Source organism: Pristiophorus japonicus, chromosome 1, assembly GCF_044704955.1.
Source record: "Pristiophorus japonicus isolate sPriJap1 chromosome 1, sPriJap1.hap1, whole genome shotgun sequence".
NCBI lineage: Eukaryota > Metazoa > Chordata > Chondrichthyes > Pristiophoridae > Pristiophorus > Pristiophorus japonicus.
The window spans coordinates 28,365,140-28,389,090 of NC_091977.1; the positions used below are offsets into that span (position 1 = coordinate 28,365,140).

The 23,951-nt window shown below is 47.3% G+C and overlaps 1 protein-coding gene across 1 annotated transcript in view; it reads right to left on the reverse strand.

Moving 5' to 3' along the window:
• The window catches only part of LOC139262948 (15-hydroxyprostaglandin dehydrogenase [NAD(+)]-like), a 168,460-nt gene extending 145,041 nt beyond the window's left edge, over window positions 1–23,419 (reverse strand). The window contains exon 1 of the mRNA XM_070878303.1: window positions 23,267–23,419. Within this exon, the coding sequence (XP_070734404.1) occupies window positions 23,267–23,359 (93 nt within the window). The 5' untranslated portion in view covers window positions 23,360–23,419. The remainder of the gene's footprint in view (window positions 1–23,266) is intronic.
• Window positions 23,420–23,951: the final 532 nt, after the last annotated feature.

Sequence of the window (23,951 nt, forward strand, 5' to 3'; positions counted from 1 at the left end):
GCGTACACCAGCAAGCCAATGAGTCAGGCAAACTACAACCAGTTCCATACGCATCTCGAAGTCTGTCCAAGGCAGAAAGAGCCTACGGCATGGTGGGGAAAGAGGTTTTAGCATGTGTTTATGGGGTACAAAAAAATGTACCAGTACCTGTTTGGACTTCACTTCGAGCTGGAAATCGATCACAAGCCGCTTATATCGTTGTTCTCGGAACATAAAGGTATCAATACCAACGTGTCATCCTGCATCCAGAGGTGGGCGCTGACATTATCTGCCTATGATTATGTCATTCGCCATAGACCAGGCACTGAAAACTGCTGATACATTGAGCCGGTTACCGTTGCCCACACCAGAGGTGGAAACGCCAATGCCCACAGAGCTACTCATGGTCATGGATGCCTTTGAGAGTGAAGGGTCGACTGTCACTGCTCAACAAGTTAAGACCTGAAGTAGCCAGGATCCGACCCTATCGGTTGTAAAACGGTCTGTTCTTAATGGGGACTGGTCGACCATCCCCAAGGAAATGGGTAATGAAACCAAACCACACAGCCATCGCTAAGATGAGCTTTCCACCCAGTCCGACTGTTTACTGTGGGGTAATCGTGTTGTAATGCCCAAGAAAGGCAGGGTGAGATTTGTACGGGAGTTACATAGTACGCATCCCGGTATTGTCATGATGAAGGCCATCGCCAGGTCCTATGTTTGGTGGCCTGGCATTGACTCGGACTTAGAGTCTTGCGTGCATCAGTGCAGCACTTGCATGCAGTTAAGCAATGCCCCAAAGGAAGCTCCGCTCAGCCTGTGGTCATGGCCATCCAAACCATGATCGAGAATCCACCTCGACTTTGTAGGCCCCTTCCTCGGTAAAATGTTTCTTGTAGTGGTGAATGCATACTCCAAATGGATAGAATGTGTGATCATGTCATCCAGCACTTCCACTGGCACCATTGAGAACCTGAGAGCCATGTTTGCCACACATGGTCTGCCAGACATCGTTGTCATCGACAATGGACCGTGTTTCACAAGCCTGGAGTTTCAAGCGTTCATGAAATGCAATGGCATAAAACACGTGCGGTCAGCCCCATTCAAACCCGCGTCCAATGGTCAAGCGGAGCGGGCAGTTCAAACCATCAAACAGAGCCTGAAACGCGTAACTCACGGTTCCTTGCAGACACGCCTGTTACACATACGGCTCAGTTACAGGACAAGGCCACACACGCTCACCGGGGTCCCGCCTGAGGAATTATTGAGAAGAGAGGCCTCAAAACCAGGCTCTCTCTAGTCCATCCTGACCTTAACGATCATGTCGAAACCGGACGTCAACGCCAGCAGTGGTATTACAACCGCGCCGCAGTGTTATAGAAACATAGAAACATAGAAAATAGATGCAGGAGTAGGCCATTCGGCCCTTCAAGCCTGCACCACCATTCACTAAGATCATTCCCTCAGTACCCTTTTCCTGCTTTCTCTCCATACCCCTGTATCCCTTTAGCCGTAAGGGCCATATCTAACTCCCTCTTGAATATATCCAATGAACTGGCATCAACAACTCTCTGCGGCAGGGAATACCACAGGTTAACAACTCTCTGAGTGAAGAAGTTTCTCCTCAACTCAGTCCTAAATGGCCGACCCCTTATCCGAAGACTGTGTGCCCTGGTTCTGGACCTCCCCAACATCAGGAACATTCTACCGGCATCAAACCTGTCCTGTCCTGTCAGAATCTTATATGTTTCTATGAGATCACCTCTCATCCTTCTAAACTCCAATGTATAAAGGCCCAGTTGATCCAGTCTCTCCTCATATGTCAGTCCAGCCATCCCAGGAATCAGTCTGGTGAACCTTCGCTGCATTCCCTCAATAGCAAGAATGTCCTTCCTCATATTAGGAGACCAAAACTGAACACAATATTCCACGTGAGGCCTCACCAAGGCCCTGTACAACTTCAGTAAGACCTCCCTACTCCTATACTCAAATCCCCTAGCTATGAAGGCCAACATACCATTTGCCTTCTTCACCAGCTGCTGTACCTGTATGCCAACTTTCAATGACTGATGAACCATGACACCCAGGTCTCATTGCACCTCCCCTTTTCCTAATCTGCCGCCATTCAAATAATATTCTGTCTTCACGTTTTTGCCCCCAAAGTGGATAACCTCACATTTATCCACATTATGCTGCATCTGCCATGCACTTGCCAACTCACTTAACCTGTCTAAGTCACCCTGCAGCCTCTTAGCGTCCCCTTCACAGCTCACACGCCACTCAGTTCAGTGTCATCTGCAAACTTGGAGATATTACACTCAATTCCGTCATCTAAATCATTGATGTATATTGTAAAGAGCTGGTATCCCAGCACTGCGCCCTGCGGCACTCCACTAGTCACTGCCTGCCATTCTGAAAAGGACCCATTTATCCTGACTCTCAGTTCTCTATTCACATCAGTGTATTACCCTCAATACCATGTGCTTTGATTTTGTACACCAATCTCTTGTGTGGGACCTTGTCAAAAGCCTTTTGAAACTCCTAATATACCACATCCACTGGTTCTCCCTTGTCCACTCAACCAGTTACATTCTCAAAAAATTCCAGAGGATTTGTCAAGCATGATTTCCCTTTCATAAATCCATGCTGAATTGGTCCAATCCTGTCACTGTTGTCCAAATATACTGCTATTTCATCCTTAATAATTGATTCCAACATTTTCCCCACTACTGATATCAGGCTAACCGGTCTATAATTACTCGCTTTCTCTCTCCCTCCCATTTTAAAAAGTGATGTCACATTAGCTACTCTCCAGTCCATAGGAACTGATCCAGAGTCGATAGACTGTTGGAAAATGATTACCAATGCATCCACTATTTCTAGGGCCACTTCCTTAAGTACTCTGGGATGCAGACTATCAGGCCCCGGGGATTTATCGGCCTTCAATCCCTTCAATTTCCCTAACACAATTTCCCGCTTAATAAGGATATCCTTCAGTTCCTCCTTTTCACGAGACCCTCATTCCCCTCGTACTTCCGGAAGGTTATTTGGGTCTTCCTTCATGAAGACAGAACCAAAGTATTTGTTCAATTGGTCTGCCATTTCTTTGTTCCCCATTATAAATTCACCTGAATCCGACTGCAAGGGACCTACGTTTGTCTTCACTAATTTTTTTATCTTCACATATCTATAGAAGCTTTTGCAGTCAGTTTTTATGCTCCCGGCATGCTTCTTCTCGTACTCTATTTTCACCCTCTTAATTAAACCCTTTGTCGTCCTCTGCTGAATTCTAAATTTCTTCCAGTCCTCAGGTTTGCTGCTTTTTCTGGCCAATTTATATGCCTCTTCCTTGGATTTAACACTATCCTTAATTTCCCTTGTTAGCCACGGTTGAGCCACCTTCCCCATTTTACTTTTACTCCAGACAGGGATGTACAACTGCTGAAGTTCATCCATGTGATCTTTAAATGTTTGCCATTGCCTATCCACCGTCAACCTTTTAAGTATCATTTGCCAGTCTATTCTAGCCAATTCACGCCTCAAACCATCGAAGTTACCTTTCCTTACATTCAAGACCCTAGTTTCTGAATTAACTGTGTCACTCTCCATCTTAATAAAGAATTCTGCCATGTTATGGTTGTCATGTATTCAACTGTCATTGTAACCCATGTATAAACTGACCTAAGTTGTACACCGTGAGAACATTGACCACTCGGTGGTGAACTTGTGGCAGACACTCCTAACCTGGACTTTCAGGTATAAAAGGGGAAGCTCCACCCACCTTCATCACTTCAGTGCTGGCTAATAAAGGTTCCTGGTCACAGAGTGACCTTCTCTCAAGTATGGGCCTCGTGTGCATTTATACTGTATAGTAAGGACATATTATTGGCGATGAGAAACTGGGATTTAAACCACGTGAGCATGGCCACTAGCAGCACAGACGAGAGGTACTGTGTTGGTGATGATTGGGATGATTTTATTGAGAGACTACAGCAAAGTTTCGTCACTAAGGAATGGCTGGGACAGGATTCGGCCGACAAACACAGGGCTCATCTCCTGACGGTTTGTGGATCCAGGGCATACTCCCTGATGAAGGACCTTCTTGAGCCAGAGAAGCCGGTGGACAAGACTTTTGAAGAGCTCAGTAAGTTGATCCGGAAACACTTTAAACCGATGAGCAGGATGCACATGGCGAGACACCTTTTTTACACGTGCTGGCGGCGAGAAGGGCAAAGCATTCCAGACTTCGTGGCAGACCTCCGGCGACTGGCGAGCCTATGTAAGTTTTCAGATACATGCAGAGCGGAGATGCTGCGAGACTTTTTTATTGAGGGCATCGGGCACGCTGGGGTTTTCAGGAAACTGATTGAGACCAAAGACTTGACCATGGAAATGGCAGCTTTGATGGCCCAGACATTTATCTCAGGGGAGGAAGAGACCAGAATGATGTTTGACAAAAATCTTGGTTTAAGTGCAGCAAATGGACAGGGAGTCAACATTGTTAACTGGGACACAGTTCTCCAGGCAGACAGGGGCAATCGGACATGCCCGAGCATGTAGTCGAACCCAAAGGGGGAATTCTGCCTGGGACAGACTTCTGGAGACCTAAGCTACCGGCTGTTACTGATCCTTGGCATTGACATGCTGCAACACACACCCGACCCCATAGGACGACGCGTCGCACATTGAAACAAGTTTCTTACATGGGTCATATAGCGTTAACAGATTTTTGGAGCATAACAAATTTCGTGCTCTATCAAAAGCCCTTTCCTGGCTGTCCCCCCTGACCCTTTCATGACCTTTGCGTAGGAGCACTTGTAGCGGCTCTAACAGTATGCTCAATTTGGGAAGAAAATTACCAAAATAGTTCAGGAGCCCCAGGAATGAATGCAGCTCCGTCGTGTTACAGGGTCTGGGTGCTCTCTGGATCACTTCCGTTTTGAATGCGGTCGGTCTGATCCCGTCTGCTTCGACCCTCATCCCCAGGAATTCTATCTCTGGAGCTAGGAAGATGCACTTCGCCTTTTTCAGTCGCAGACCTACCCAGTCCAGTCTGCGTAGCACCTTCTCCAGGTTGCGGAGGTGTTCTTCAGTATCACAACCCGTGATGAGGATGTCATCTTGAAAAACCACTGTCCTTGGAATCGACTTGAGGAGGCTTTCCATATTTCATTGAAAGATCGCGGCGGCCGAGCGAATCCCAAACGGACATCTGTTGTACAACCCCTTGTGTGCCGTGATGGTGGTCAGCTTCTTCGACTCACTCGCCAGCTCCTGGGTCATGTAAGCTGAGATCAGGTCCAATTTTGAAAAATGTTTGCCACCGTATAGCGTCGCAAAGAGGTCCTCTGCTCTCGGTAGGGGGTACTGGTCTTGGAGTGACACCCGATTGATGGTGGCCTTGTAATCACCACATATCCTGACCGACCCATTCGCCTTGAACACCGGCACAATCGGGCTCGCCCAGTCACTGAATTCGACTGGCGAGATGATGCCTTCCCTCAACAGGCGGTCCAATTCACCTTCTATCATTTCTCACATCACGTACGGCACCGCTCTGGCCTTGTGGTGTACTGGCCTGTCCGGATTTATGTGAATCATTACCGTGGTCCCCATAAAAGTGCCAATGCCGGGTTGAAATAGTGAGTCAAATTTGTCCAGAACCTGTGAGCATGGTATTCGCTCCACAGAAGAAATTGCATTGACATTGCTCCATTTCTAGTTCATGACAGCAAGCCAACTCCTCCCCAGCAGTGCGGGACCATCCCCCGGGACAATCCAGAGTGGCACCTGTTCTCCGAATCTTTGTGGGTCATGACTACCGTGGCGCTGTCTAGCACCGGAATGATCTCCTTTATATATGTCCGTAGCAGTGCGTCAATTGGCACTAAGTTTGGCCTCCTGGCCTTGGACGCCCACAACTTGTCGAACTGCTTGATACTCATCAGGGGCTGGCTGGCCCCCGTGTCTAGCTGCATTGATACTGGGATGCCATTGAGGAGCACTTTCATCATTATGGGTGGCGTCCTAGTGTATGAACTGTATATGTGCTCCACATGAATTCGCTGAACTTCAGCTTCCCCCAGTGTCCATTTGGCATCGCAGGGCTTACATCGGGCCCGTCCTCCTCATACATCAACCTGGCTGCAGGCTTCCTGCACATGCGCCCCAAGTGACCGCTGACGTTGCAGTTTCTGCAGGTATATTGCTGATACCTGCAAGCTCTGGCTGTGTGTTTGCCTCCACACCTCCAACAATGGTCACTCTTCCCCAAGGGGTCTCGCACAACAAGATTGCTAATTAGTCCTTTCTCATTACACATCACCCAGTCTAGGATGGCCAGCTCCCTAGTTGGTTCCTCAACATATTGGTTGAGAAAACCATCCCTAATACACTCCAGGAAATCCTCCTCCACCGCATAGCTACCAGTTTGGTTAGCCCAATCTATATGTAGATTGAAGTCACCCATGATAACTGCTGTACCTTTATTGCATGCATCCATAATTTCTTGTTTCATGCTGTTCCCAACCTTACTGCTACTGTTTGGTGGTCTGTACACAACTCCCACTAGCGATTTCTGTCCTTTGGTATTCCGTAGCTCCACCCATACCGATTCCACATCATCCAAGCTAATGTCCTTTCTTAGTATTGCATTAATTTCCTCTTTAACCAGCAATGCCACCCCGCCTCCTTTTCCTTTCTTTCTATCCTTCCTAAATGTTGACTGATACGTCCTTACTACACAGTATAAATGCACAGGAGGCCCATGCTTGAGAGAAGGTCAGTCTATGACCTGTCCTTTATTCCTTAGCACTCAAGTGATGAAGGTGGGTGGAGCTTCCCCTTTTATACCTGAAGGTCCAGGTTAGGAGTGTCTCCCACCTAGTGGTCAGTGTTCTCACGGTGTACAACTTAGGTCAGTTTATACATGGGTTACAATGCTGCTTGAATACATGACATCACCTCCCCCCTCAAAGTCTTATTGGGATCACAGGTTGAGTCTCTCTGGTGGTTTACGCTCCCTTGTAGAGCGCCTGAGTTGGGGCTCCAGTTGTTGGGTGCTGGCCTGAGTGTCTGCTGTTTGCAGTGGCTCAGGCCTGTCCGGACTGCCCACAGTGACTGGGCTCTCCTCCCTTTGGTTCTGGTGTTCGGTCATCTGTGGTGGAGTGAACTCTATATCGTGTTCTTCCTCTGCTTCTTCTATGGGGTTGCTGAACCTCCTTTTTGTTTGATCCACATGTTTGCGGCAGATTTGTCCATTGGTAAGTTTAACTACCAGAATCCTATTTCCCTCTTTGGCAACCACAGTGCCTGCAAGCCATTTGGGCCCTGCAGCGTAGTTGAGGACAAAAACAGGATCATTTGCATCAATACATCGCGCCCTCGCATTCCTGTCATGGTAGTGATATTGTGACTGGCGCCTGCTCTCGACAATTTCTTTCATGGTGGGGTGTATAAGGGATAATCGGGTTTTGAGCGTCCTTTTCATTAGTAGCTCTGCGGGTGGAACCCCTGTGAGCGAGTGTGGTCGGGATCTATAGGCCAACAGGAGGCGTGATAAGCGGGTTTGGAGGGAACCCCCTTGGAATCTGAGCATCCCCTGTTTGATTATCTGCACTGCTCGTTCTACCTGGCCGTTTGAGGTGCCGTTCTAACATGGTTAATTCCATTGCCTGCCATGAAGTCCTGGAATTCAGTGCTTGTGAAGCACGGGCCATTGTCGCTGACCAAGATGTCCGGTAGACCGTGGGCGGCGAACATTGCCCGTAGACTTTCTATCGTGGCAGAGGATGTGCTTGAATTTAAAATGTCACACTCGATCCATTTGGAGTAGGCGTCTACTACAACCAAAAACATTTTCCCCATGAAAGGACCTGTGTAGTCCACATGGATGCGTGACCAAGGCTTGGCGGACCATGGCCAGGGGCTAAGGGGGGCTTCCCTGGGCGCATGGCCCAGCTGGGCACACGTGTTGCACCTGCGAACACAAAGTTCCAGATTTGCGTCTATCCCTGGCCACCAAATGTGTGACCTGGCAATTGCCTTCATCGTTACAATGCCCGGGTGCCCATTGTGGAGTTCTCTGATAAACACCTCTCTGCCCATCTGGGGCATGACTACGCGGTTTCCCCACAGTAGGCAATCGGCCTGAATCGAGAGTTTATCCTTGCGCCTGTGAAATGGTTTAAATTTCTCACGGCATGCCCTGTACATGGCTGCCCAGTCCCCATTCAGGACACATTTCTTGACTAGAGACAATAGTGGGTCTCTATTTTTCCAGACTTTAATCTGACGGGCTGTCACGGGTGAGCCTTCGCTTCCGAAAGCTTCAACAGCCATGACCATCTCAGCACCATGCTCGGTAGCCCCCTCAGTGGTGGCTAGTGGGAGCCTGCTGAGTGCATCGGCGCAGTTTTCGGTGCCCGGTCTGTGCCAAATTGTGTAGTCATAGCCAGCTAACGTGAGTGCCCACCTCTGTATGCGGGCCGATGCGTTTGCATTTATGACCTTGTTGTCGGCCAAAAGGGACGTTAGGGGTTTGTGATCTGTCTCCAGCTCAAATTTCCTGCCAAACAGGTACTGGTGCATTTTCTTTACCGCATATACACATGCGAGCGCCTCCTTTTCTACCATCCCGTAGCCCCTTTCTGCCTGGGAAAGACTCCTGGAGGCATAAGCTACCGGCTGTAACTGACCCTTGGCATTGACATGCTGCAACACACACCCGACACCATAGGACGACGCATCGCACGTTAACACAAGTTTCTTACATGGGTCATATAGCGTTAACAGATTGTTGGAACATAACAAATTGCGCGCTCTATTAAAAGCCCTTTCCTGGCTGTCCCCCCAGACCCATTCGCGACCTTTGCGTAGGAGCATGTGTCGCGGCTCTAGCAGTGTGCTCAATTTGGGAAGGAAGTTACCAAAGTAGTTCAGGAGCCCCAGGAACGAACGCAGCTCCATCGTGTTATGGGGTCTGGGTGCTCTCTGGATCGCTTCCGTCTTGGATGCAGTAGGGCTGATCCCGTCTGCTGCTACCCTCATCCCCAGGCATTCTACCTCTGGAGCTAGGAAGACGCACTTCGCCTTTTTCAGTCGCAGACCTACCCGGTCCAGTCTGCGTAGCACCTCCTCCAGGTTGTGGAGGTGTTCTTCAGTATCGTAACCCGTAATGAGGATGTCGTCCTGAAAAACCACCGTCACTGGAATCGACTTGAGGAGGCTTTCCATATTTCGTTGGAAGATCGCGGCGGCCGAGCGAATCCCGAACGGACATCTGTTGTACTCAAACAACCCCTTGTGTGTCGTGATGGTGGTCAGCTTCTTCGACTCACTCGCCAGCTCCTGGGTCATGTAAGCTGAGGTCAGATCCAATTTTGAAAAAAGTTTGCCACCGGATAGCGTCGCAAAGAGGTCCTCCACTTTTGGTCGTGGGTACTGGTCTTGGAGTGACACCTGATTGATGGTGGCCTTGTAATCGCCACATATCCTGACCGACCCATCCGCCTTGAGCACCGGCACAATTGGGCTCGCCCAGTCACTGAATTCGACTGGCGAGATGATGCCTTCTCTCAACAGGCGGTCCAATTCGCCTTCTATCTTTTCCCGCATCACGTACGGCACCGCTCTGGCCTTGTGGTGTACTGGTCTGGCGTCCGGGTTTATGTGAATCACTACCTTGGCCCCCATGAAAGTGCCAATGCCGGGTTGAAATAATGAGTCAAATTTGTCCAGGACCTGTGAGCATGATACTCGCTCCATAGAGGAAATTGCATTGACATCGCCTCATTTCCAGTTCATGACAGCAAGCCAACTCCTCTCCAGTAGTGCGGGACCATCCCCTGGGACAATCCAGAGTGGCAACCTGTTCTCCGAATCTTTGTGGGTCATGACTACCGTGGCGCTGCCTAGCACCGGAATGATCTGCTTTGTGTAAGTCCGTAGCTGTGCGTCAATCGGCGATAATTTTGGTCTCCTGGCCTTGGATGCCCACAATTTTTCGAACTGTTTGATACCCATCAGGGACTGGCTGGCACCCGTGTCTAACTCCATTGATACTGGGATGCCATTGAGGAGCACTTTCATCATTATCGGTGGCGTCCTGGTGTATAAACTGTATACGTGCTCCACATGAACTTGCTGAACTTTAGCTTCCAGCGATTTCCCCCAGTGTCCATTTCTGCAATTTCTGCAGGTATTTTGCTCATCTCTGCAAACTCCGGCTGAATGTATGCCTCCACGCATCCAGCATGAGTTGCGGTTTGAAACAAAAGGTCCCTTGCTAGTCGATCGTCCCTGACTGCCCCTGTTATTGTCCTTGAGTGCACCATTAACAGGTGTTGATGGCCCCATTACTGGCCGCATTGTCCCTTGCAATGGCGTGAATCGCTGTTCAGCTTGCCATTGTCTCTGTCGAACTCCCCCTCTGGGTTCGACTACATGTTGAGGCATGCCTGACTGCCCTTGTCTGCCTGGAGAACTGTGTGCTGCTTTAACAATGTTGAATCTCTGTCCCAACCATTCCTTAACACAGTACCTCTCATCTGTTCTGCTAGTGGCCATGCTCGCGTGGTTTAAATCCCAGTTTCTTGTCGCCATTGATACGTCCTTACTACACAGTATAAATGCACAAGAGGCCCATGCTTGAGAGAAGGTCAGTCTGTGACCTGTCCTTTATTCCTCAGCACTCAAGTGATGAAGGTGGGTGGAGCTTCCCCTTTTATACCTGAAGGTCCAGGTTAGGAGTGTCTCCCACCTAGTGGTCAGTGTTCTCACGGTGTACAACTTAGGTCAGTTTATACATGGGTTACAATGCTGGTTGAATACATGATATTGACTACCCCTGGATGTTGAGTTCCCAGCCTTGGTCACCCTGGAGCCACGTCTCCGTGATGCCAATTACATCACACCCATTAACTGTTATCTGCGCAGTTAATTCGTCCACCTTATTCCGAATACTCCTCGCATTGAGGCACAGAACCTTCAGGCTTGTCCTTCTAACACTTTTCCCCTTTAGAATTTTGCTGTAATGTGGCCCTTTTTACTTTTTGCCTTAGGTTTCTCCACTTTTACTTTTCTTCTTTCTATCTTTTGCTTCTGCCTCCATTCTACTTCCCTCTGTCTCCCTGCATAGGTTCCCATCCCCCTGCCATATTAGTTTAACTCCTCCCCAACAGCACTAGCAAACACTCCCCCTAGGACATTGGTTCCAGTCCTGCCCACGTGCAGACCATCCGGTTTGTACTGGTCCCACCTCCCCCAGAACCGGTTCCAATGCCCCAGGAATTTGAACCCCTCCCTTCTGCACCACTCCTCAAGCCACGTATTCATCTGAGCTATCCTGTGATTCCTACTCTGACTAGCACGTGGCACTGGTAGCAGTCCTGAGATTACTACCTTTGAGGTCCTACTTTTTAATTTAGCTCCTAGCTCCCTAAATTCGTCTTGTAGGACCTCATCCCATTTTTTACCTATATCGTTGGTACCTATGTGCACCACGACAACTGGTTGTTCACCCGCCCTTTTCAGAATGTCTTGCACCCGCTCCGAGACATCCTTGATCCTTGCACCAGGGAGGCAACATACCATCCTGGAGTCTCGGTTGTGGCCGCAGAAACGTCTATCTATTCCTCTTACAATTGAATCCCCTATCACTATAGTTCTCCCACTCTTTTTCCTGCCCTCCTATGCAGCAGAGCCACCCACGGTGCCATGAACGTGGCTGCTGCTGCCCTCCCCTGATGAGTCATCCCCCCCAACAGTACCCAAGGCGGTGTATCTGTTTTGCAGGGGGATGACCGCAGGGGACCCCTGCACTACCTTCCTTGCGCTGCTCTTCCTGTTGGTCACCCATTCCCTATCTGGCTGTGTATCCTTTACCTGCGGTAAGACCAACTCACTAAACGTGCTATTCACATCATTCTCAGCATCGTGGATGCTCCAGAGTACATCTACCCGCAGCTTCAGTGCCGCAATGTGATCCGTCAGGAGCTGCAGGCGGATACACTTCCCGCACACGTAGTCGTCAGGGACACTGGTAGCGTCCCTGACTTCCCACATAGTACAGGAGGAGCATAACACGTGTCCGAGCTCTCCTGCCATGACTTACCCCTTAGATAAACATAATTTGGCAACAACAATGTTACTTACTGATAAAAGGAAAAGAAAAACTACTTATCAATCACCAGCCAATCACTTACCACTTTGGCTGTGATGTCACCTTTCGATTTCTTTCTACTTCTTTTTTGCCTTCTCACCCAGCTGCAGCTGCACCGGCTGGCCTCACGAACTGCCGCCGGGCCTTTAAAGGCCTCCCCTACGCTGCCTCACCAACGACTGCTGCTCCCCACTGGCCTCTCCAACCACGAACTGCTGCCGGGCCTTTAAAGGCCTCCCCCACGCTGCCTCACCAACGACTGCTGCTCCCCGCTGGTCACGCGACGTACCTGTAAATGACCCAGTGTATGTACTTAACCATGGTCAAGGGCCCAAATGGCTCCCGGGAAATGTTACGGATAAGGAGGGTAACCGGGTGTATATGGTTAAGCTCAAGAATAGGCAGACGTGCAGAAAACACATTGATCACATCAAGCTAAGACACACTGATGAACCGGAACAGTTGGAAGAAGACACCGTGAGCTTAGACGACCGACCAACTCACGTCGAGCCATCAGAAGAACCCACTGTGGTCAACGCCCAGCCCCAAGTCGTGAGAGACTCGGAAAGTACTGGGATTGTACTGAGACGGTCCACCAGGGAGTGAAGGTCTCAGGACCGTCTGAACTTGTAATATGGACGTGACATGAACTGGCAGGGGCAGGGGGGAATGATGTAATGTATGTACATAAGGTCTGCCCACCAACAGGGGGCACTACAATCGTAGGTCCTAGGGTCATAGGTACACTCGTGCTGAGCCCGATATATAACCTGAACTTCACCTTTGTATCTTCACTTCTGGAAGCCATTAAAGACTGACCAGGTTACACCTGGTCACTGGATCACAGTACAGAGTTCATTGCATCATTTCATACACTATACACACATTGTTGTCTTGGCTGTGTGAAGCGCCCAGGATTTCCCACATGCCGCAGGACATGCACTCCACAGGACTGAGCTGCCCTGCCATCCCTCTAATTAGACTTATCTATTATAAAAGAGAAAAAGAGATACTTATTAATCAACTAGACCATCACTTACTTGCCCAGACGCGGGATGTGAGCGGGCAGAGGTTGAAACGCAGTTTGGAGCCGAATGCAAAATCAGTGGTGCGCAGGGGGGTAACGCATTTGGCAGCGGGAGGCCCAGGGGTCGGCAACAACTCACCAACTCACCAACTTCTGAATGAACAAGTTGGCAGGAGCCAAGAATTAGGGACTCACAAGTGTGCACAGGGTACTACAGTACTTAACTAACTTAACTAACAGAACATAAAGAAAGAAGCCTTAAAATACAACGGTAGTTATCTGGTGAGTGTTTGACAGGAGTGGTGTAAATGGCTAAAAATCACAATTTACCCCATTTCTTTGGGTGTTCCACTGATCTCCCGTCACAATTATGAAGGGAGAGTGGAAAAGCCCTGTGGTATTTCGAGAGCATTTTGTTTGTAATAGACTCTCCACTGATTCCTGTCGCTGACTTTTTCTTTTCCATAAGTATTCCTTGAGGTTCCTAGTTAAAGATTGTCAGATCAGGCTCTCCAGTGGCCTGTATTTAACCCCTAGCTAAATTTTCCAAAGCCTGGGTTTCACCGTGCAAACGCAGGGAACCAACTCATGGATACTTTTCTCCCGCAATCTGACCTAAACACCTATAAGGCTTTTACAAGACTCCAGGGACTTGAGCACATAAATCTAGGTTGACACACCATCATCATCATCATAGGCAGTCCCTCAGAATCGAGGAAGACTTACTTCCACTCTAAAAGTGAGTCCTTAGGTGGCTGTACAGTCCAATATGAGAGCCACAGTCTCTGTCACAAGTGGGACAGATAGTCGTTGAGGGAAAGGGTGGGTGGGGAGTCTGGTTTGCAGCACGCTCTTTCCGCTGTCTGCGCTTGATTTCTGCATGCTCTCGATGATGAGACTCGAGGTGCTCAGCGCCCTCCCGGATGCACTTCCTCCACTTAGGGCGGTCTTTGGCCAGGGACTCTCAGGTGTTGGTGGGGATGTTGCACTTTATCAGGGAGGCTTCGAGGGTGTCCTTGTAACTCCGTTGAAGGAGTTCCGAGTAGAGCAGTTGCTTTGGGAGTCTCGTGTCTGGCATGCGAACTATGTGGCCTGCCCAACGGAGTTGATCAAGTGTGGTCAGTGCTTCAATGCTGGGGATGTTGGCCTGGTCGAGGACGCTAATGTTGGTGCGTCTGTCCTCCCAGGGGATTTGTAGGATCTTGTGTAGATACAGTAGACACCTCAAGTCGCGGGAGAAATACCACCAACGATGACACTCCAGTGCAATGCTGAGGGAGCGCTTCACTGTTAGAGGTACCGTCTTTCAGATGAGACCTTAAACCAAGGCCCCATCTGCACTCTCTAATGGATGTAAAAGATCCCATGACACTATTTAGAAGAAGAACAGGGGAGTTATCCCTGGCGTCCTGGCCAATATTTATCCCTCAATCATTAGCACATTGCTGTTTGTGGGAGCTTGCTGTGTGCAAGTTGGCTGTTGTGTTTCCCACATTACAGCAGTGACTACACTCCAAAAGTATTTCATTAGCTGTAAAGGGCTTTGAGATGTCCGGTGGCTGTGAAATGATTATATAAATGCAAGTCTTTCTTTCCTGTGCATTTAAATTCCGCCCATTTGAATTAGATTTATATGTTTGATCGTTTAACACATTTGTGCAATGTTCTGCTGTCTGCCATTTACTGGGGGCATTGACTATTGATTTAGCATTTCCATAAATAACAGACAAAGGTTCATCCACGAATATTCAAAGACATGAACTTCAAGTCTCTAGAGTCCATTAATACTAAACAACTTCCAGAACAATCTGACATTGACAGAGATGAGATTAATTTGAAATAATATTTCTTGTCTGTATTTATCTTGTGACTTCTTACAATAGTTGAATTTACTTCCCATTTAGACCATTGCAACCGACTGGATAAGGACAGCCTTCTTGATACCAGAGTCCATTCCCCGTTTAAGGGGAATGTAAATAGCCTGTTAACCCTCAAATCCATTCCTCTATCCCTCTCCCTAACATCTGTCTGAGACTGAAGCACACTGTTCACAACCTTGGTGTCATATTTGACCCTGAAATGAGCTTTCGACCACATATCCGCAGTATAACTTCCGCCTATTTCCACCACCGTAACATCGCCCGTCTCCGCCCCTGCCTCAGCTCATCCGTGGCTGAAACCCTCGTCCGTGCCTTTGTTACCTCTGGACTTGAAATTCCAACGCATTCTTGGTCTGCATGTGACTCCAGACCCACAGCACTGTGGTTGACTCTTAACAGCCCTCCGAATTGGCCTAGCGAGCCACTCAGTTGTCCCAAACTGCCACAAAGAGGTAGAACAGCACTGCGGAAGTACCTTCACCATGTGGACTGCCGCGGTCCAAGAAGGTGGGGCTCACCACCACTGAGTAGTCCATTCAACCCTTTGAGTCTGTTCTGTCATTCAGTTGGCTGATCTGCACCTCAACCCCATTTATCTGCCTTTGCTCCATAGTCGCTTGATGCCCTTACCTAACAAAAATCTATCAATCTCAGGCTTGAAAGCAGCAACTGGCTCCCAGCATCCACAACCTTTTGGGGGAAGAGTGTTCCAAATTTCCACCACACTTCCCCTCCCCCTCGCTCTCCCCACCCCAACCTCCTTTCCCCCTACCCCTTCCCCATTCCCTCTCCACTCTACCCTTCCCCACTCCTTCCCACCCCCACAAGACAGAAGAGGAGGACCAGACAGGTGGCGCAGGAGTCCCCTGAGTGCATCTCGCTCTCCAACCAGTATTCTGTTCTGAGTACTGGTGGGGGCGATGGCTCCTCTGGGGAGTGCAGCCAGAGCCTAGTGCACAGGGGGGGGAGGAAGAAGAGTGGTAGGGGATTCGATCGTTAGGAGAGCAGACAGGTGTTTATGTGGCTGTAGACATGATTCCCAGATGGTACGTTGCCTCCCTGGTGCCAGGATCAAGGATGTTACTGAGCGGCTGCAGGACATTCTGAGGGGGGATGGACCTCAAAGGTAGTAATCTCCAGATGACTCCCGGTGATACGAGCTAGTGAGTACAGAAATAGGAGGATAGAGCAGACGAATGTGTGGCTGGAGAGATGGTGCAGGAGGGAGGGCTTTAGAGTCCTGAGGCATTGGGACCGTTTCTGGGGGAGGTGGGACCTGTACAAGCTGGATGGGTTACACCTCAACAGAGCCGGTACCAATATCCTCGAGGGGTGGGGTTTGCTGTTTGGAGGGGTTTAAACCAGATGGATGGGAACCTGAAAGTAGATTCAGAAGGGAGAGAAGCAAAGCTGGAATTGTAAAGCAGAAAATTAGAAAGTGAATTTGGAAGGCAGAGGAAACAAAGGCTAGAAAATAGCCAACAAGGGTGTTTGGCAGTGCTAAATGGTATATACTTCAATGCAAGGAGTCTAAGGAATAAGGCAGATGAGCTGAGAGCACAGATAGACACGTGGGACTATGATATTATAGCTATACTGAGACATGGCTGAAAGAAGGGCAGATATGGCAGCTCAACGTTCCTGGTTACAGGGTTTTCAGACAGGATAGAGAGGGGGATACAAAAAGGGGGGTCGCAGTATTAATTAAAGAAACAATTACAGCTGTAAGGAGGTATGATATGTTAGGAGGATCATCAAATGAGGCCAAGTAGATTGAATTGAAGAACAAAAAATGGGCGATTACACTGCTGGGAGTGTACTATAGACCCCCAAACAGTTAGAGGGATATAGAAGAGCAAATATGTAGGCACATTTCTGACAAGTGACAAAACTGTAGGGTAGTAATAGTCGGGGATTTCAACTACCCTAATATTAACTGGAATAAAATTAGTGTGAAAGGTATAGAGGGGGCAGCATTCCTAAAATGCATTCGGATGTAATGTCTGTAGCTCCACACTGTGGACGCCTGTGTTACTGCAGCTAGTGCTGTTAATAAAGAGCAGGTCACCTGACCAGCAGGTCAGGGGTCACCGGAAACTACAGCCATCTTACAGGCTATGTGATGTGTGTGCTCTCTAAGATATGACATTTAGCGATGAGGGTGGGATGCTAATCGGATAATACAAAGCTGAAATTTTTGTTGGTGAAGGATTCAGCCAGCCGACAGAAAGACTTTGAGAGCTTCTCTGTTTTTGGAAACAGCTACAAATCCGAGGTAAATTACAAACACACTTGGTGAAACTGCTAGAGTCAAAATAGCTGCCTCTATGGGAGTTGTAGGGCATGTGGGGGAATTTCAACACGACCGTGAAAGTTTCAGAGCATATGTGGATCGGATAGAAAAGTTTTTCACTGCAAATAATATCATCAAAATTCTCGGTAATGAAGACAATAACCAGGCAGTTTTGGAATGAAAAAGAGCTATATTCTTAACTAAGGCCAGGCCTGAGTTGTATGAAACACTGATAAATTTGCTTGTGCCTGAAAAGCCAAAGGATACAATGCTGAAACAGATTCTAACTAAGCTAGAACAATATTGCAGCCCCGTTCTGTTAGAAATTGCTGAAAGTTATTGTTTCGGAAAATAAAATCAGAAGGCTGAAGTATATATGAGTGAGTACATTGTAGCATTAAAAAAGCTATCTATTCACTGTAATTTCAGAGACTTTCAGAACCGAGCATTGCGAGGACCACATATCATCACCACTCTTCCTGGTAACTACTTTACCCATTTATGGCGATGGTTCTTCACTCTCACCTTCTGATTTAATTTCACACGTCTCTCTTTTACTCTACCTCTATCATGATTCATGATGTGGGGAGGAGAGACCAATTGCTTTTGCTTCACGCACTCTCAGTGCCAGAGAGCGTAATTATGCGCAAATCAAAAGGAAAGCTTTGGCATTAACTTTTGGGGTCAAGAAGTTCCACAAATACTTGTATGATCATGAGTTTACTCTTGTTACGGACCATAAGCCCCTAACAGCAATCCTCCATCCAAAGTCCCCAGTTCCAACATTAGCTGCAGCCTGAATGCAGAGATGGACTTTGATTTTGTCAGCATATACATATGATATTGAATACAGACGATTAGCTGATCACAGTAATGCTGATGCTATGTCTAGATTGCCTTCCCCATCACAAGTTACACCCGATAGGGAAGAGGTGTTCTATTTTTCATACATCGATGAACTGCCAGTCACAGCTGAAGAGATTGAGAGGGCAACCAAACGTGACCCAGTTATGTCAAAGGTGTATGATTATATTGCAAACGGATGGCCAAACCAGGTAACAGACAAAGATACACATCCATTCTTCATTCGTAGGAATGAATTATCAGTCAATAAAGATTGTATCATGTGGGGTGCAAGAGTGGTTATAACAAATAAATTCAGGTCCAAATTATTAGGAGACCTCCATGACCAGCACCTAGGAATGTACTTGACCAAGAGTTTTGCACGCAGTTACTTATGGTGGCCAGGTCTTGATAAAGATATAGAGTACATCGTCAGTCAGTGTACGACATGTCAATTGGTAAGCAACCAACCATCATCAGTACCATTACAACCATGGAAATGGCCTCCCAGGGTGTGGCAAAGGCTACATATCGATTTCGCTGAGCTAGAAGGACAACAATTGTTCATTGTGATTGATAGTCATTCGAAGTGGGTCGAGGTGTTTCCAATGTGGAAAATAACAACAAGTAAAACATTAGACATTTTGCGAAGATTATTTTCTTCATTTAGCCTCCCAGAAGAACTTGTTTCAGATAATGGACCACAATTTCGATCAGAAGACTTTGCACAGTTCACGAGCAAAATTGGTGTGAAACCGTACCACCCTGCTTCGAATGGTGCAGCAGAGCGCACGTACAAATTGTAAAATGTGCCCTCATTAAACAAATGTTGGGTCCAGATCCAAAGAAATGACAGTTGTCATTGGACCATAAATTAGCTAATTTTCTGATAACGTAATACTCCTCACACAACTACTAGTAGAATACCAGCAGAGTTGTTTCTCAAACGACAGCCACAAACCAGATTTTCGTTGTTAAAACCAAACTTGACACAGTCTGTAAAGAGACAGAAAGAGAATCATGATAGAGGTAGAGTAAAAGAGAGAAATGTGAAATTAAATCAGAAGCTGAGAGTGAAGAACCATCACCATAAATGGGTAAAGTGGTTACCAGATATGTGGTCCTCGCACATATTTGGTCAAGATGTTTGATAATGGAAAGGTTAGGTTTGTTCACGTTGATCATATTTTATCCACAGACATGGAAGTAGTTGAAGGCAGGAGTGATTCCATTATTTCTGACTCATCAGATAGTTTTGATACACTAGGAGCATGTCCTACATCCAATGTACTGGAAACAAATCCAAGAGAAAGTCAGAGTTTAAGTCTGAGTCCGAGTCAGGAAAACAAATAGTCTGAAGTTAGAGGGAGTTCAAATGGAGATCCCTTGGAGGGAAACTTCCCTCCGGATCAGCCTCGAATGAGTTTAAATTCGACACTATGTTTGGAAGGTTCTGTTCGAGAGCGAAAGTATCCTCTTTGAAACAGAAAACAAGTGGTTAAGCTTGATTTGTAAATATGACAAAATAAGTCCATATCCTTTGTTATGTATAACCATGCAAGTTATGTATGATGATTGTTTGTTATAATAACTCTTCATTTAAGGAGAGAGATGTGTAATGTCTGTAGCTCCACTCTGTGGATGCCTGTGTTACTGCATCTAGTGCTGTTAATAAAGAGCAGGTCACCTGACCAGCAAGTCAGGGGTCACCGGAACCTACAGCCATCTTACAGGCTATGTGATGTGTGTGCTCTCGAAGATAAGACACAGGAAAACTTTTTTAGCCAGTATTTAACAAGCCCAACAAGGAGTGGGCAGTTTTGGACTTAGTTTTCTGGAATTAAGTTGGGAGGTAGAAGGGGTATCAGTGGGAGAGCATTTTGGTGCTAGTGATCATAACTCAGTTAGATTTAGGGTAGTTATTGAAAAGGACAAAGATAGACCAGGAATAAAAGTTTTCAATTGGGGGAAAGCCAATTTTACGAAGCTAAAATGTGATTTAGCCAAAATGGACTGGAAACAGCTACTTGATGGTAAATCAGTGTCAGTGTAGTGGGAGGCATTCAAGGAGGAGATCCTGAGGGTACAGAGCAAGTATGTTCCCGTAAAAAGAAAGGGTGGGACTAACAAATCTAGAGACCCTGGATGTCAAGGGGCATACAGGATAAGATAAATAAAAAAAGAGCGGCTTATGAGAGATACCTAGAGCTCAATGCTGCAGAAACCTTAGAGGAGTATAGAAATTTCAAATTAAAAAGGAAATTTGGAAAGCAAACAGAGAACATGAAAACATCTTGGCAATTAAAATCAGGAAAACCCAAAGATGTTTTATAAATACATTAAGAGCAAGAGGATAACTAAAGAAAGAATGGGGCCTATTAGAGACCATAAAAGTAATCTGTGTGTGCAGGCAGAAGATGTGGGTAGGATTCTTAATGAATACTCTGCATCTGTTTTCACAAAAGAGAGGGGCGATGCAGACATTGCAATCAGGGAGGAGGAATGTGAAATATTAGATGAAAAAAACATAGCGAGAGATGAAGTAGTAAGGGGTTTAACAGCTTTGAAAGTGGATTAATCCCCAGGCCCGGATGAAATGTATTCCAGGCTGTTAAGAGAAGCAAAAGAAGAAATAGCAAAGGCTCTGACCATCATTTTCCAATCCTCTCTGGCTACAGGTGTGGTGCTGGAGGACTGGAGGACTGCTAACATTGTACCTTTGTTTAAAAAGGGAGAAAGGAATAGACCGAGTAATTACAGGCCAGTCAGCCTAACCTCACTGGTGAGAAAATTATTGAAAACATTTGAGGGACAGCATGGATTTGTTAAGGGAAGGTCGTGTCTGAGTAACTTGATTGAATTTTTTAAGGAGGTAACAAGGAGGGTGGATGAGGGTAGTGTGCTTGATGTAATATATGTGGATTTTAGCGAGGCTTTTGACAAGGTCCCACATGGCAGACTGGTCACGAAAGTAAAAGGCAAAGTGACAAGTTGGATCCAAAATTGCCTCAGAGGCAGGAAGCAAAGGGTAATGGTCTATGGGTGCTTTTGTGATTGAAAGGCTGCTTCCAGTGGGGTTCCGCAGGGCTCAGTACTGGGTCCATTGCTTTTTGTGGTATATAGTCAATGATTTAGACTTGAATGTAGGGCTATGATTAAGAAGTTTGCAGATGATACAAAAATTGTCCATGTGGTTGATAATGAAGAAGAAAGCTGTAAACTGCAGGAAGATATCAATGAACTGGTCAGGTGGGCAGAACAGCTGTAAATGGAATTTAATCCGGAGAAGAGTGAGGTAATGCATTTGGGGAAGGCTAACAAGGGAAGGGAATACACATTAAATGGTAGGACACTGAGAATTGTAGACGAACAAAGGGACCTTGGAGTGCATGTCCACAGATCACTGAAGGTAGCATGCCAGGTAGATAAAGTGGTTAAGAAGGCATACAGAATACTTGCCTTTATTAGCCGAGGCAGGGAGGTTAATGCTTGAACTGTATCAAACACTACTTAGGCCACAGCTACAAAACTGCGTGCAGTTCTGGTCACCACATTATAGGAAATATGTGATTGCACTAGACAGGGTACAAAGGAGATCTATGAGGATGTTGCCTGGGCTGGAGAATTTTAGCTATGAGGAAAGATTGGATAGACTGGGTTTGTTTTCTTTGGAACAGAGGAGGCTGAGGGAAGATCTTATTGAGGTGTATAAAATTATGAGGGGCCTAGATAGAGTGCATAGGAAGGACCTGTTTCCCTTAGCAGAGGGGTCAATAACCAGGGGACATAGTTTTAAAGTAATTGGTAGGAGGTATCGAGGGGATTTGAGGGGAAATGTGTTCACCCAGAGGGTGGTGGGGGTCTGGAACTCACTGCCTGAAAGGGTGGTAGAGGCAGAATCCCTCACCACATTTAAAAAGTACTTGGATGTGCACGCGAAGTGCTGTAACCTACAAGGCTATGGACCAAGAGCTGGAAAGTGGGATTAGGCTGGATAGCTCTTTGTTGGCCAGTGTGGACACGATGGGCCGAAATGGCCTCCTTCCATGCTGTAAATTTTGATTATTCTATCCCTCCTCTTCCCCTCCCCAACCTTGCCCCTCCCCCTCCCCTCCCCTTCTTCGCGCCCTCCCCCTTCCCACCCCTCCTCCTTCCCCAGCTCCCTGATCCTTCCCATCCCTCCCCCACCCCCACCACCCATTCTATTTGTGGAACAGTTTTCTGACAGTATTGGCACCTGAAATCTTAATCAACACGGGCAATTCATCACAACATAACCTCCTCGTCTGTCTCACTGTTAGGTTTAAATTTGATCGGGGAACACGAAGAGAAATTATGTCACAATATCATCTATTGGCTTTGAAAATGCTTCTTACCCCAACTGGGCTGAATTTAAGTACATACGTATGTTTACCACATATAATAACAATCTTTCTCCCAGAGAAAATATAAACTGGCATGGCCATTGATACATCAGGTGACATTCCCTCTCCCCTCCAGCCCCCCACCCTCACATAGAAGACAACTACGAGTCACGATGCTCCGCTGAAGGAGCATGATACCATGGGTGTTGATGCTGGCCACTCTCTGTGCTGTTACCAAGTGTCCGCAGACAGGGATTGAGATCCCAGGAGCCTAAGAGTGCGGAACGGACCAGGCGAGTCCGAAATAGACAGAAGCGGGATGTGGGCCAGGGACAGGTGGGTGGATCATGAATAAAAAAATGCCTTCTCCTCCATTTTCAACCACCACTGCCCATGGCCCCTTCCCTACCCTCAGCCACCAACTAGACTTCCACTCAAGTCTGATGCTGTTTAAAAAAAAAGAACTGTTCAACGCAGTCACTGCTCTAACTGAAACGACGGAATCTGTAATATTTGTGTACCACAGTCTGGGTTACTCCCATTTCCAGCTGAAAGCTAAGCTGCAGACAAAAATGCAAATAATATTTACTTAACCCCCTGCGCTCGGCAAACAAGCACTTGTCAGATCCTTCTGGCTTGCACCAAGGAAGCCAACAGAATCACCCACTCCCTCCTCCTCCCTCCCTCCTCCTCCCCACCCCACCCGTTCTGCTGTTTTACCTTTGCTTCTTTCTTTAACAGGGCTTCAGCAAATGCCTTCCCCAGTCCTTGCGACCCGCCCGTTACCAAGCCCACACTGTTCTTCAGAATCATTTTCGGTCCAGACAATTCCCTCGACGCACTGGCTTCCCTCTGCCTGCTCTCCTCTCCCACCTGTCCTCGCACTAACAAGGCAGACCACTTCTCGCTGTTCTTTAAATACTCCGCCAACTGGCACCCAGCCAGGAAACGCCTGCAGAAGCGACGATTTCCTCAAGCTGCATTCACATTCCAAAATCCTTTCATGCTGCTGCTCGACAATTCTTATCTAGCCCCATTCAGCCTCGCCAAATTAACACTTCTCCACGGTCAAGGCTCTAAATTAGTGATCGCTGCACGTCCGCGAGTTGAAGGGGCCTCAGCTTTTCAGTGCCCTCGCTTATAGTTCTGCGCAGCTGGGGAGCTTTATTTTCTGATATTTATCACTTAAAAGCCGCTGTGAATAAACGGTGATGTTGTGCTTTTCTCAAATTGCCCCCGCGTGTGTGCTTGGCCCAAATCAGATTCTCATCTTCCACGAGCGATGAAGTTTTGCTCGCCATTTGAACAGCGTACTATTTAGGCATGCAGCCATTGTTGTGTGCTGTCAAGTTCAATCAAAACTTGTATTTCTATAGTTCTATGGTGATAATAGAAGATTACGTAG